Source organism: Pseudopodoces humilis, chromosome 3 (genome assembly GCF_049639895.1).
Source record: "Pseudopodoces humilis isolate 2021_Gansu_Grassland_sample_001 chromosome 3, ASM4963989v1, whole genome shotgun sequence".
Classification (NCBI taxonomy): domain Eukaryota; kingdom Metazoa; phylum Chordata; class Aves; order Passeriformes; family Paridae; genus Pseudopodoces; species Pseudopodoces humilis.
The window spans coordinates 52,273,317-52,289,040 of record NC_142202.1 but is presented as its reverse complement, the minus strand read 5'-3'; the positions used below and the strand labels follow the sequence as shown (position 1 = coordinate 52,289,040).

Here is a 15,724-nt window from a genome sequence, read left to right as displayed (position 1 = left end):
ACATACTTAATGACAATGATTAACAAATAATACAAAAGTAAAAAAAGTATCCTATGGGGAGTAAAGCATTTTAAAATAAGGTGGTAGATTACCAGAGTGCTGGATACTTACATTAACCATTAAGTGTCAAACCTCTTTAAAATAATTATTTTGTAAAATCATGTCCTACTAAAATTTGTAAAAAATAAACTTGGTTTCTTTATTTCTCTAGAGTCTGTTTTCTGGGTAGAAGAAATGTTACAACCATGTGAATTTATGGTGCTGCCACTATCAGGGAAAAAATTAATTATTTCAATCAATTACATCCATCTTCTAACAATAGATAGGGCTAAAAAAGGTAACAGATTATACACAACATATTAAGCTATTGATCATATTCTTTGAATCTGAATACTTAAAAAAAGATTAAGAACGAAGGTTTTTTATAGATTACACAGGATTACCATCAATAAACCAGTTTCTTAATTTTTGCAATGTGGAAGTACCACAACAAAAAGTATTGTGCTACAGTGTACAAGAACATCAATGCCCAGTATTTTATTCTTCATGTGGAAAATTATGTGGCAACTGAAAAAGACAAATAATCCCCTCTGTAGCTATTTATATTGTGTAAAACAGATTAACGTTAATTAAATTACAGTTTCTGTAAATCAACATATGCCTGCAATACCAAAAAAGCAGGAGTCCTGCCTTTGCCCCAAGCCACTGTGTCTTGCTCCTTTTCTTTGTCTGTGTGGGAACACAGCTGTTTAAGCAGCAGTGAATTGGCCTGGCTGAAAAATAGCTTATTATTGTCTTTCATCATACAATTACATCCACATTTGCTTCTAAAGCACTCTAGGGTTGGGAATGAGAGGCCAGAGAAGGACTACAGCATTTTCTTTAGGTGGCATTACTGGTTTATGCTAGCTTAATGCTCAAAATGCACTACAACACAAGAGAAAAAAAAATGGTGCATGTAAATAAATCATGTAACTGCCATATAAATTCCCAGCTTTAAGAGTACACCTACAGCACCTATGATGAGAGACAAAAACATTAACAAAAGTAGTAAGTAGTTTCTCTGAAAATTTTATTGCTAAGCTTTAGAAAGCAAAATTTTATGTTACAAACACATCTTGCCAGAGTTCACTTGCCTCTGATCCTCAAATTAAATTGTGTCACAACTCTTATTATTAGACATATAATAGTGCAATTTAACTAAAATTAACATAAATCAAAATCTAGCATACATATGCCCATACTGCAAACTACTGTGCCATGGCAACATTAATAATGTTGTGTCCAAAGCTTTTTTTCTGGGTATGAATCAACATTCCAAAGCTCTAAGCACATCACTGTTCAGACTGATGGCTACATCCACTAGCTAACCAATGATCCCACTCACAGAGTGGCTGTGTAAGCAGCTTTGTGATGGAACACGGCCTTTCAGCACAGGGAGCACTCTGCTGTGCCTCAGCAGCCTCCTGGTCCTGGCACATGCAGGATCCCAGACACAGCAGCCCCCTGGTCCTGGGACACGCAGGGTGCCAGGCATGTGCCTGCAGGTGAGGCTGGTGGAGAAGTGCCAGTGCAGAGAACACCACACAATCCACCAGTGCACCCAGAGCTTTCCTCACTCTATTCCTTCCACGCAATACATTGTATAAAATGTATAGAGATTCTCTGCAACCCATTTTCAAAGGCTCCACTCACTTTTTTCAGTGAAGCATCTAATGAGGAGCATTGCTTTAACCCTACATATATCCGCACGGTTTTCAAAACGTTATGCAAAAGGAATCCTAAAATTTTTTTGTATTCCCTGCTCTACACTTCTAAAAATCAATCTTTTTAGTAAGGCTTTTATTATTTATAGCATGCTAGGAGTATATATAGTACATTTTTTTTGACAGTAGCAATATTAATAATTAATACTTTGGGATTCCATGTAATTATTCCAAACCCATGGTGTTAAAAATTAATGGTTCATAAACCTTACTTTTGCTTCAAAGCCAGAACTAAATGAAGAAAAAAAAACAACTATGGAGCAGGAGTATTGCATTTTCATCAATCCAAATGCATCCACCACAGGAGGAAACAAGTGTCATCAGTGCAACACTGGTGAAAACAAAGTCTTCTCCTCTGTGTATTTAAAAAAACAAAGGATCTGAGCAAGACCTAACTTGAAAAAGAGGTGTCAGTGCTTTTTACTTTACGTAATACTGTAATGAAACAGATACCTCTAGAATACAGTCTTTGCTATATTCAGTAACGAACCAGATGTCTTGAAGTACTCAAATAAAAAAATAAAAATTTCGTACTACTTAGGACAGACAAGGCAAACAACCTTACAGAATATGGTAATTATCCAACACAGGCTTTTCTTTTCCTCCACACTAAGACTTAAGTTTCAGAATGCAAAAACCAAAGAAAAATAAAGATCACACACCAAAATATTTCTGGTTTAAAACAGACCTGTATTTTATCACCTACACTAATGCATGTCTTTTTCTTGTATAGCCAGACAGGGTGCTACATCTGACAGAAAAATAAAAAAAAAATAAAGAAAAACAAACAAAAAAACCTCCCAGTGCAACTTGACCTAGCTGGTGCTTCCTGCCACACAGTGTCACTTTGTCCAGTGTTCTTCCAGTACATAAAAAACGAGTACTACTGAGAACATCCAGCGTTCTAGTATGTGGCTACCTCCCCATCCTGGTCACACTGTTCCATGTTAGCACACTATTCCTGTGTAACACAGAAAAGGTAAAATTATCGTTCTGTCACTCAGACGACAATTTTTTCAGAGCTATCTGAAACCTAGATTTCACTAATTCATTCTTCTAAATTAGGATCACCTTATGAAGAAAAACTACCAGTTCTACATCTATTTTTTATTTCATTCTTCTTGAAGACAAGCCAAGTAAACCCACCGAAAGACCTCGTATCTCAATAAAAATACCAACGCTGTGATAAGTCATCTTCCTTTCCCTTAAGAGTGGGTTGTCAACAACATAAACAAACATTCCTGGTGATCTGCTAGTCTTAGGCTCTTTACAAATGTGTCTTAACTGTAACAAGAATTAACAGCAAGCTGGCATTTCTTAATTCACTATGCAAAGTCATTTAGAAAGGCTCACAGTCCACACTAACAAACATTAGCTTAGAAGTCACATAAGCTTGAAAAACCTACATATTAATTTCCAAGTTTTACAGTAAGGTTTTGCTGTGTTCACTTCAGTGAAAGAAGCAGAAAACGAGAAAACCACTCACTCCCTTTGAGAGCCTCGAGAAAGTGACAAAGCCCCCCAAAAAAGAAAATGAAAGCTTCTATCAGCACTAAAGATCCTCAAACTCAAAGTACTTATTCAGGGTTACACAGGACAGAAGGGATATCTTTCCAGGAAAACAGAAACGCTGAAAAGGCTCTTGAATGTTATTTTTTGCCATACTTTTTAGGACTGTCCCATCAGGACCCTGTGGAGCAGCAGCAGGCGCTGGGGCTGCGGGAATGGGCGCTGCGCCTGCCGAGAGCCTTGAACTCGGCAAGCGCGGAGCAGAGCACGGGCGGGTGGGGCTGTAGCAGCAGCCGAGGCACACCGCGACCACCCCGCACCGCCCAGAGGTGGGGCTCGCCCCCGCGTCTCCGCACACCCCACGGGCAGCCCGGGCGGGCAGGGGAGGAGCGCTCCGCCCGGTGCAGCGGCGGCCGGGCCGGGCCGGGCCCGGCGGGACGGGGCCGCGGCCGCCTCCTCACTCACAGTAGTACGCCACCACGGGCTCGCGCTTGTCCAGCTCCTGCGCGGTCCGCAGATGGTGCTGGATGCTCTTGAGCTGCGGCGGCAGCGGGGGCAGCGCCGGGGCCGCCATGACGCGGGCGGCGGCGGCAGGCGGCGGCGCGCGGCTCTCGCTCCCGGGTCTGGCGCGCGCCGCTTCCGCTTCCGGCTCGGGCGCCCGTGGGCGGGCGGGCGGAGGGGCGCGGGGAGCGCCCCCTGCTGGCCAGGAGGGGACCGGCCGGGCCGTGTGTCCGTCTATCTGTCCGTCTGTCTGTGGTGACCTACAGGCTGAAACGCAACCTACGTGGCCCCTTAGTGCTTGAAACGCGTCCCACAGCCGCTGTGAGGAAGGGCTGCAGACGTCGGGGCGGTCGGGGCTGCTCCCTGGCCCAGCGTGGAACGGAGTGCTGGCCCCGGCCGTCTGGGGCTGAGCAGTGATGCCCTCCCCAACCCTCCTGCTTCCTTGCCTTTGGCAGGCCAGCCCAAAGAGCTGTGCAGAGCCGGCCTGGACATACACCTGCAAGTCAAGTCCCTTCTCAGATTGAAACTGCTCCTTGGGCTCCACCAGGGTTTACCAAAGTCCGTGAGGCCCGTGGGGCCTGAACCGTGCCTTTACTTCTGGGCCTCTGCCCCTTATCCCCCAAAACTGCCAGATTAGTTACCTGGCATGCAATTAGCCAATAAATACACACTCGAGAGAGATATTATTTATTTCAGAGTTGTGTGGGCCTCAATTTTTGGGGGTATTCCATAAATCACACCCCAACTATCAACACTTCACTATTTATGTATTTTATATAAATTTTATGCCACAGGTTACATTCTTATTAATTAGTTTTCTGTCTTCTGATCGTTAATGATTCTCTTGCTTCTAATGCTAATTAGTGAGTGTGTTTAATCTTTCTCATTTGATCCACTGCGTTTCTTGGGTCACTGGTCCATGAGTTGGTGGTCAGGATCTCCCCCTGCCAGAACTACCCTTTACACAGTCGGAGCTGATTGCAGCACAGCTGCTGAGCTGCCTGACTTTGTGAGTTCTGCCAAATGGCCCTGTGGCCTGTAAGTTCTTCATTCTTTGTGTCAACTGTAAGTGGGCATCCTTCTTCTCAAGCTTTTTTTAATCTCTCCCAGGGTCTGAGATCAATGAAGAATGTCAAGCTCTAAACTTGGCAAGCAATGTAAACCTGGTAAACAAGGCAATTCTCCTACCAAGTGATTTGTCTTTCTAACGCTTGGACTTCAGTTAGAGCTTGCTTGTTACCTGCTGTCTGTTTTAATGGATTAAATCTCCCTTGTTGTTGATTAAGCTTGGAAGTATTCAAAGATTAAACATCAAAGAGAATCCTTTTTTAAGAATATGTCGCATACTCTGCATTTTGCAATACTAGAATGGCCTGGCTAATAGAACTGGGCTGCTTCCTGGTGGCTGTCAGAAAGTCTTTCAGCCCTGGAACATGCATCTCCTAGGATCACCACTTCCCAGATTTTTCCTCAGAGGAACCACCAGGTATTTTTGGTTTTGCAGAGAGGGGATAAGAACAGCAAACGAAATGTGAACTGTTAAAGCAAAATGGTTTTAAATGGATCTCACAAGTTATTGCAATACAAATTTAGTGTTTATTACCTCATTCTAATGGCGTAGTTAAAACTGTTTTTGAATTTCTTTTAGGCAGCCCTTTTGCCAAGCCTCTTCTTGATCTCAAAGTATCTGTTTGCAGAGGAGGAGAATGTCAGTGCTCCAGGGCATAAAGAAAGGTACATATTGGACAGAGGCACAGGGTAGGAGAGGTGGCTGCTTTGTCTCATTGCTAACATGGGAGTGTGCCAGAAAGGGAGCAGAAGGGAAATGATGTCTGTACAGAAGAGAGGAATCCATGAAAGGAACAGAACAAGGAGTGGTTACAGGACTGTGTGGGATGCTGTGGTGCTGTACTAGAAGCTGGGTGGCCCAGAGCAGCTATACCTTTGATGTAAATGCAATCACATCGCAATTACAGCTCTTTGTTAAGTGAGAACTAAAATGGTCATGTCTGACTAGAGACAAAACTGACTGCAAACACATGAGCTGGGGATTGCTTTGAGTGCTATCTGTGAAAATTTGGTGGCTAGAGTATGGTGGAAAACAATGAAAAAGTCAAAGAAGCACTTACAGTGTGAACCTGATGTAAGCAACAAAAATGCTTCCTCAGTGTTCTGGGAGACAGGACTTCATGTTTGCTGTGTAAAGAAATAGAATTAAATCAAAGAATCCACAAGTGTGTTATATAATTCCTTTCTTAATGGCAAAAAGGAAAAAAAAAGCCATCATGATCATCTCAAATACTTGCAAAATATTTGAGCAAAAATGAGCTCAATGCTGAGAAATGCATGAAGGCATATCAATCTCAGAGGGAGTAAGGGTGGAAGGAAACTGATAGAAAACAATGTAAATGAGGATGAAAGTGGTGGGAGTTTGGAAGACTAAGCAAGAGAAAAGTTTAGAGACACTTACAACGAGCGCCAGGAAGACAAACGGCAAATATAGGAAAGAGAAATGTTGACATCCATGGGGAAATGATTTCTTTACATGGACATAATATCTCCATCAACATGTTCCAGAAACTAATGGCAGAATCAGAAACAGAAAAACATTTGCATTAAAAGGCAATAATGCACTTTTTTTTTTTTTAAATGAAAGATTAAGGAGTTTGTCAATTTTAATTCCACAGAAATTGCAGAAAAAGGAAAAAAAAAAAAAAAAAGTGGTGCCTCTGATTTGGAAGAAGGAAAATATTTAATATGTTCCAGAATTTGACCACAAAGAGAAAGGCCGTGGTGGTGGGTAACCCAGCTCCCAAAGCACTCCAGGGATGCTCAGGCAGTCCCATGCCAGTACTTGTTCTTCAAGACTGTTGATGGTAACAAGGACTTCTTTAAGTCCTGAGGACTTGGGGGTTTTGGCACTCTTCTGACCCTTCTGAAGTGTTTGGAAATTTGCAGAAGAACAGCAAGCAATGACATATTAAGCACCAGGGAAGATACTGACAAGGTTGTGATTAAGTTATTTTATTATTATACAAATAACTGATGAAGTGGGATTTGTGTACCATTGGTAACATGGTATCTAGCATGTACCGAGCACATGACAGTAATTTATTTTTCTCAGTAGTTCTATATACTGTATGTTTTATAAATATTTTTTTTAACCTGAGATTACAAATTTCAATTGGAAAGAATAATTCCAGATGTATACTGACATATACAGTGAAAAATTAAACATGTATCAAACAAAGAACATGGCATATTATATAAATAAGAAGTTAGCACAGTGATTTTTATTTCACTTGCAATGCTTGCAAATATCAAATTATTAATTTAATATTGCATGAATTTGAAAGCTTTGACTGGACATTTATTTAAGACAACATATAACTTATTTCTGTAGGGAAAAAAATAATGCTTTAATATAGCAAATATATTGAAATCTATTGTCTTGATCTTGATCAGCATATTAAAAAAAATGACACATCTAATTGTAGCCCACTTTGTTTTAAAAGACCCAGTTTCAGTCAAATCCAAGACACTTAAAACTTGTTATTCCATTTATTTAGGAGGTTTACTTTTGTGGGTGAGAACTACAAGGCTGATAATTTATCTGTGTTTGGGACTTATTCACTAACACTTGGTGGTAAAACATTTGGTAAGAATTTTTTCCAGAATTTTCTAAATATTTTTGAATTCTGTCATCAGGATCTCAACTTTTCATGTTTGAAAAACAAATGGAAAATATCTGATTGTTATTATTTCTATTTATATATATATATTATACAGGAAACTACCTCCTCCTTTCTGATTCTGAAATTGGTTTTACTTCCTTTATCTTACTTCAGCACAAGGAAATCACTTCTAAATTTAATGTTTATTAGCCCTTAAGAAGAAGCTGTTGCACACAAAAACATCTGATGCCTATATAAAGTCTGAGACCTAATCTAACCAAAAACACTTACTGCATAGAATAATTTTAATATGCAGAATTCTCTTTTCACTGTTATTCTAGCAGCTTTAGTCAGAGCAAGGAAAATTTAGATGTGACACAAGCAGCAGAAAATTTTGTGGGCCCAATTCTGCAGTCACACACAAGCAAAGTGCATTGAAATCAAATCATGATTGGGCCTAGGAAAGGCTTTTCGCCAAGATTTTATTTTGACACTTTTAAGCTGCTTATGAAAAATTGTTAAAAAGCCCTTTTCTTCCTTCAAAATCAGATCATATTGAATTGGTAAAAATCTCCTACATGCTAAGCCAAAACATAATGAGGCGTTGTGGTCAGCACAAAAATACCTATTTTAAAATGCTATTCTTTCACTTTCAAAAGGAGATTCTGAGCCAGCAGGTGACAGTAGCTGAGCCTCTGCAAAGCTGGTATCCACGGATATGTTGTCACCCCAGCCTAACCAGGAGTCTCTGCCCCTGGGGGCAGGTTGCATCTCAGTGGCACTTCTTGGGAAGATGCTGGAATGCTTTCTGGTACCCAGAGAGTATCCACTATTACTGTTCAATTCTCAAGCCATAAGAACATGTAAGAAATTTGCAATATTTTTTCCTGGAAGGGCAATGACCTTATTAACTCCTATGGCATGTGTTCAGAAAAGCTGTGAATAGAAGTATGTTTATAAATAACCTTCTCCTCACACACAGACACTCCTCTAGAGGCAGAATTATCATAGGTGGCAGGTCATGAAAAGATATCACTCTTGGAGATCTGGGTGCCTTTGACCTTGACATGGAAACAAAGATTATTTTCATAGTGTGCAAGTGTTTAGCCTCCTCAGTTTATGTCAAGTGACTATTCTGCCTCAGTAATCATGAGCATAGTTCTCTTCTGCAGCACTGCATAGAGGACAGGAGATGTTTTTTGCTGTGGTTTGAAATAATTGTTACAAAACTGCAGGTGGACAGAGCAGTAAATGAGTGTGAGTGGTTGACATCACTGAGTTTTTAAGAAACCTAGCCTTCTACATGAGATCTCAAAAATTTCAGCAACGCACAAGATCACTGTAATCACGGTAAATGTGTACATCGCAATAAGAAAGATTGTCTTTTCAAAGTGCTCTGGCACCATGCACCGGGTAATGTTAAACTTTTTTTCAAGTGCTCCCACATCACACATGTAGATTGCGTTCACTTTGAAACCAAAGAGCTGAATCTGAAGCCAAAAAGCCACAACTTCAAGGACAATCCTTAAGAAAACAGAAAAGATATAAAAACCAGTGTAGGATGACTTTTGGAGAATATCTTCCTGTTTGATGCTCTTACAAGCAGCGTAAAGGTGAAAAAAGGCTCCAGGTACCAGTACAATCACCAGCTGTAATGCCCAGAATACCTAAAATGTAGCAGAAATGTAGTTGTCAGATCATCTACAATTGCTTTGGAACAGCTAAAACACATGCATATTGGAACATTTTGCCGGTCTTTTTTAAATATATACCAAATGCATAAAAACTTAGATGACAATAAAGGTAAAAAGCCGTTATGTTTTGATTTGAAAAGTTAGTTGGGTTCTGAAAAATGAGGATTATTTTGAAGGACAGGAAGCACAGCTCCATATTTAGTCACAGATAAAGGGATATTAAAAGGAACATATTAATGAAAGCTAGTGATAATTAGCTTAGTTAGTTAGTACTTACATGGAACAATCATGTCTTAATTTTTGCAGTTTACTTTCTTTACATTGGATTTTAACCATGAAATAAATGACAGAAAAAGATAATTACCTGAGGAGTTATAGGTCTGAACTGGTTGTAACAAAAAAGATTAACCTCTCTCTTGTCTGGGTCACAGCTGAAATGCAAGGCCTCATTTCCATAAACAGCAAAGCCCAAAACACCGAGAAAAAACATTCGAATTGAGCCAAAAAAAAGCGTGTGGAATTGTCCAATTACTGTTGGCGGCCTGAGCTGCAAATCAGAGGGTTCATTCAACATAAAAAAACAAAAATGAACAGTGTTATTGTTGGAGGTCTACTTGCTCTTTTTCATTATCCAAAATATTTATTTTATTCTACTTGTTTTAAAGGAGACAGTTTGACTATGAAGGGTGCAGTAGCTCTCTAAAAAGATAATGTTTCACAACATTTTATTGTTCCTACTAACTTTATAAAAACGTTAATTTGTCTAGCACTTGCCAGTTCATTTGTTTCACTGCCTTTATCTGTATTCCGCTGCTGCAGAAGGCGCCAGACGGAGCTGAGCGCTTCGACCCAAAGTCTATTCGTTTTGCTGTTGTACTGATTCATTCACATGATGTCAGGTGATGGCGAAGCACGGACCGCCGCGCCACCATCAAAGCTAACCATGCTTCGAACTATACTTATTCCCGCAAATTACAGTTCAGTTTTCCCGGAAGGGGCGGCAGTGGCCCCGCTCCGGCCGCCTGCCCCGCCGTGCTGGGGCTGGCCGGGCGGCACCGCTGTCCCGTGTGCGGGGCCGGGGGTGCTGCGCGGCCCCCGCGATTTTTGGGGCCGGACCCGCTGCCGTCGGGGCCGGGGGGCGCGCCCCGCGTACTCACACATCCCTCCGAGAAGCTCCGGATGTAGTTGGGGGACATGGCTGGGGAAGGTGCCCTGTGTGGGTGGCGGCGGCCGGGGCCGGAGCCCGCCCTGGGCCCGACCCCGACCCCGACCCCGGCCCCGGCTCGCTCCGCCCTTTGCCCCCGGGCGGGCCCCCGCGCTCGGGCCGGCAGCGGGAGCAGCAAAAGCGGGGCCGGCCGGCGCCCGCCGATAATCCCCGGGCAGCACCGTCAGCAGCGCCTGCCGCCAGCGCCGCCCCGCCGCCGGCCGCGCACCTGCCCCTGCCTCTGCCCTGCCCTGCTCCTGCTCCTGCTCCTGCCCCTGCCCCTGCCTCTGCCCTGCGCTGCTCTGCTCCTGCTCCTGCCCCTGCCTCTGCCTCTGCCTCTGCCCCCACTCCTAACCCCTGTCCCTGCTCCTGCCTCTGCTCCTGCTCCTGCCCCTGTCCCTGCTCCTGCCTCTGCTCCTGCCCCTGCTCCTGCCCCTGCCCCTGCCCCGCTCTTGCTCCTGCCTCTGCTCCTGCCCCTACCTCTGCCCCTACCTCTGCCCCTACCTCTGCCTCTGCCCCTGCCCCTGCCCCGCTGGCCCACGCCGGCCTTTCACCGCCGCCCCGAGGTACCGCTGTATCCACCATCACCCCCTCCTGCCCCCGGAGCCGCTCCCCGCCCGGGCCCCCAGCCCCGTCCCGGCTGAGGCCCCTGCACAGCGCTCTCGGGGCTGCCGCCGGCGGAAAGAGCCAGGACCCGGCTAGCCGGAGCATCTAGAGCTTATCAACCTTTTAACTAAGTCAAATAAAAAAGGATGCAGCAGGACTTGGAAGCTGTAGATCCACGCTTCTGAATTCAAAGAAATAGAAATTGAATTAAAACAAATAATATTACCCACCTCAAAATTGCTACAAATAACTTAATGGCAGTAATTGCTACTAATAATTTGCCAGCATACTCAGTGTGTGGAGCTGAAGCAGCTCCAGGAGAGCTGTGCATGCAAGTCCATGCATGTGCCAGACACTCCTGCTGGTAAACTGCCGCAAGGAAGTACTTCAACTCAGTAGTTTGAACCCAGTGGGAATTTCATGAGAAGATGGAGAGCGGAAGGATGGAGATGAGAAACCGGCAAAGGGGAAATGCTGGTTTGTCATTCACCCACTGGTATGCAGTAGTTTATTTGGCATGCGTAGGAAAGCGAAATCGGGTTACCAAATCCAGAGTGGGGCTGTTACTCTTTTGCCTCTAAACTCAAAAGAGAGTCGCCCTTGTAATTGCAGCATGACTTCAAGCTGATGTATCAAAAAGCATTGTTCCCTCTGTCAGGTATGCTCCTACATTTCCATAGGCATGGAAACATGGGCAGAAGAAAGGCAATGATGGGAACCAGCGTTCATTTATCTATGGATTTATCTGTTGTGTCCCTAAAAGGCTGCATTAATGACACGGTTGAAATAACTGCTGTAAGACATCAGAACACCCTTTGTAAAGGGAACCTGCCCTGCATCTACTCAAGTGGGTAAATTACAAAGAAAGTGAAAAGTGCTCCAATAAGTGCATGTTATTTACTACAACTCCTAGTTCAGGCAGTTAATTAAATGTCTGTCTCCTGGAGTACTGTAAAAGGTGCTGTATCGGTTTTTAATGCAATCTGCATCTGCTCCTCTGCTGCATAGAGAGAATGCTGATGTTTGTGTATGCCAGATGAACTAAAAGCAACAATGTCTCGCAGTGTGTGCGACCTGCAAAAAAGTACCATGGTTCTCAGTGTGGTGACTAACCTTCACCAAAATGCACTGATTTTGGTTACAGTGAATTGTTTTTCAATACATATGGAGCCTAATTATCATCCAAATGCAAGTCTAGTGTTCCCACTATACTACAAAATGACTAAGTTAGTTCAGCACGTTTAATATCAGTAATATTTCAATAATTTAATTATTTTAAAATGTGAATTGCCTATTAAAAATCTGCTGTTGAATGTACCTCAAAAATAGTTATATTTGAATTTATTAGGATCTCTTTAAATAGAAATGTTTAAAAACACAGTAGAAAAACTCAACAACTCCTAGCTTTTAAACAGAGATAAATCTTTCAAAGCTTTTTATTATGCTTGGTATAGTAGTGATTATTTGCACATTAATTGATGAATATGAACCCATGAAGTTTGGTCAGTATTTGATTCCAGCATAGATAGAAACAGTATTTCAGAACACATTTTAGGTAAAGATCTGCATTATACAAATGCTACTTTGTAACTTTTTATTTTTAGGTGAGAATCACATGATTACTTACCTGACTGGATGGTCTAATACAAGACAATCAACAGTCAACCTCAGTAACAATATGGAAACTTGAATCTCTGTCCTGTGATAAAGGTGCTAAAAGAAGACTTAGCTGGCAATGCTCTGATTTTTTTCTAGGAATACATAAGGAATACAGCTGCATTGAAATTAAAAAAAAAAAAAATTAATTCTAGAGAGGTTTTCAGATAAACCCAACACAAACCCCTTGGGTGTCTGCAGTAAAACCCCCGAGTGTGACAAATAGGCCCACAATAAAACTGTCACTTTCTTTGAAATGGCTCCAGTGTCATGTGAGCTCAAGCACAGGAATCCCATTATCTTCGCACTAGGAGGAGCTAATAGCAATGTTTTTCTTTTGTCATGTGTGTTCAATAATGTGCTTTGTAACACCACATTAGGAGGATAATTTGAGATGGAAGTAGAGTAAGCTGGCATTGTGCAGTCCTTTTGAGTGCAGTCTGCTGAAGGAAGTCAAGCCATTCCTTGGGACTTCCTTGACAGAAAATCATTATTTGTTTTGAATCTGTAAGAGCAGCTGTCTGTTAGTTGTCTATCATTGACAAGTGGGATGGAAGATATTTGTATCACATTTGTTTCTAAGTGAGTCTGAAGCTTGGATTGTGACTCCAGTTTGCAGCTCAGCAGTGTGCTCCTCAACCTTTTAATGAGTTAAAGTCCTACTGAATGAATATGGTTTAAAACAAATGGAATCTAAATGCATGCATAAAGCTACAGTTGCGCTTAGAGGGATGACCTGTGTCTTTAACATTAAGCACCCAATTCATTGCTTTATTAGCGTGGTTAAATGTAATGGCACCTGTTATCCTCGTGCCATGAAAAAAAACAGCACCATGAAAATGGTACAAAAAATTGAATTGGTATCAGTAAGATAAGGTTTTGTTTCCCTAAAGGGAACCTGAACGAATGTTGGAGAAAGCCACTTCTGCCAGCTTTCCAGCTTTGTCTAGTGCTGGAAGCACCTGAATTTCCATTTTGGTTTGCAGAGTTCCCTCCATCAAAATAAGAAAGCCTCTATTGAAGTAACAAGAAAAAAAGCATGAGTTGTTCTAGGTTATTGTACATTTGACTGTCTGGAAGAAATCACTCTCTGCTACAATGTGTGCCCACTTTTTCCAGCTGTATCTACGCTGTAATGTGTGTTATTACAAAATTTATCAAAGGTTTGGTTCCTAATGCTCAGTGTTTAAAATCAGGTTGTATTTGTTCCTTGGTTGTTGTTTTGTTTCTTTTTTAAATTTGACTGATGATCAGGCCTTCAAACATGATCACATCCGGGGCTCCATTTGAACCCAGTTTTCATTTAATGTGCATACATTAGGTATACACATACTTAGGGTACTTTCTGCAGGTAGTTTTGGTGGCAAATATACTTGGCTCTTCATGGGACTACAGATGTTGTGATGTGCAAATCTGGAATTAGCCCTGGAATTATCAAGTGCCTTGAGCTGCATAAATGTGTGAAAAGAGTGTTTTTTCCTGTCAGACCCACTTCTCGGTAGAGGGCGTTTGTGAGATGTGTGGAGTTCCTCATTCCTACATGAACTGATTATGAAACCCTACATTTGGGAATTGCTGATGAAGTGAATTTGCCTCTCACATTTCTAAGTTGTTGTGGTTTCTGCCCTACAGTGTTGCACTCCCAGATGCTCTCCATCTGTGGTGGCTGATTGTGCCTGTGCAGTTTCTTTCCCACTGGGGAGGTTCACCTGTGGCACTCTCTCCCTCACTCTTATGCCAAGAACTGTGTCAGAGCTGCACAATGGAATTGTCTCTAGGCTGTAGTCTGAAATAACATCCAAAGATATGGTGAACTCTTGTTTGAAAAGAGAATGATGAACAGTTTGTATGTGGAGGTCTGAACTCCGACTGGTTTATCTCAGGGTCTGTGGATCTTGGTAAAAAGACATACGCCTTTTTACCTCTGCAGGAAATTATATTCACACTCGTTGAGTGTATTCCATTGATTTTACACAGGCATCTGCTGAACAACATTAGAAGCATAATCCAACTTTCTGTTTTCCCTGAGCTGGAGACATTCACTTTCTTCAAAGCTTATTTCCTTGCTGTTAGAGTTCTAAAAAAAATGGAGTAGATAAAATCAAGTACTGATAAAAATCAAGAATGTAAATTTCCACTGAAAATGTTTCTAATTCTTCAACCTTAGGAATTCCATCCAGTGAACTAAAGGACAGATAAAACTCACTAGGATAGAAGAAATTCTCCTGGAAGCCAGCAGTAGGAGTGGAGGTGATGTGCAACAAAAAGCAAGGAGTCTGACCTCTCTCCAAGCAAACTGCAGTATGTTTATATGAATAGAAGTTTTAAAAGTGTTCTTTTGTTGATATTCATGCAAAAAGACTCAACTTCCTCTTGTCCAAAAAAGCAATATTAAAGATATGTTGAATTTAAACTATTCTCCCGATGGGAATCATACTGTCTGTTAATATATAAACCCATTTTCAAACAAATTAGCAAAAGGACCATACTCCCAATGTTAAACTCACAGTGTTAAAGACTTATATTGGATCCAGCCAATGGGGACAAAAAAGAGTGATTTGAATAACAGAAACATGACTGTTGTTGATCTTAGAAAATGTCATGTATGCTCAACAAAGTAGAGGGTCACATCAATTTATATAAGTATGTAAGCCATCAGTAAGGCTGCCTCAGAGGGAGCACAGTTGATTTAAAACCGTGTGGAGAAAACTTGATCAGTAACAAGAGTCACCTCCAGAGGAGCTCTGTGATGACTGTGATGAGCTGCTTAGTGGTAAAGGTGAAATGTCTAGCCTGATCTTCACTGAGGCCTAGCACTGGTTGGGTTCAAACTAATTACTCAGCATTATATGAATCAGTAATTTACACAGCTTTAACACATTTATATATTCAGGGATGTGAGAGGAGTTACAAAGATCAACAAATAGATATAGACAAGTGTAACTTTTAAGTAACATTAATTATTTTTTTTATAATCTTAGCAAAAGCTTATTTAAGAAGAAATCACTGATTTAATTCCTACACTAGACAGCATGTCATGGACAGGCTATGCACACGTGACATGCTTTGATTCTGGTATTTCAGTGGTCAGACTCTCCATAGACCTATCATAAA

General features: G+C 41.8%; 2 protein-coding genes across 3 annotated transcripts in view; both read right to left on the bottom strand.

Annotated features, from left to right (window-relative positions):
- Positions 1–3,888, bottom strand: part of VTA1 (vesicle trafficking 1) — a 37,595-nt gene extending 33,707 nt beyond the window's left edge. For both annotated transcript variants that reach the window (XM_014263567.2, XM_005518446.3), the window contains exon 1: positions 3,741–3,888. In XM_014263567.2, coding sequence (XP_014119042.2) covers positions 3,741–3,849 — 109 coding nt within the window. In that variant the 5' untranslated portion in view covers positions 3,850–3,888. The remainder of the gene's footprint in view (positions 1–3,740) is intronic.
- Positions 3,889–8,721: 4,833 nt separating this feature from the next.
- GJE1 (gap junction protein epsilon 1) lies at positions 8,722–10,340 on the bottom strand. The gene is made up of 3 exons (XM_014263294.1): positions 10,302–10,340; positions 9,509–9,691; positions 8,722–9,117 (listed from the first exon to the last, which is right to left on the bottom strand). Exons 1-3 carry the CDS (start codon positions 10,338–10,340, stop codon positions 8,722–8,724), a joined length of 618 nt encoding a protein of 205 aa, XP_014118769.1.
- Positions 10,341–15,724: the final 5,384 nt, after the last annotated feature.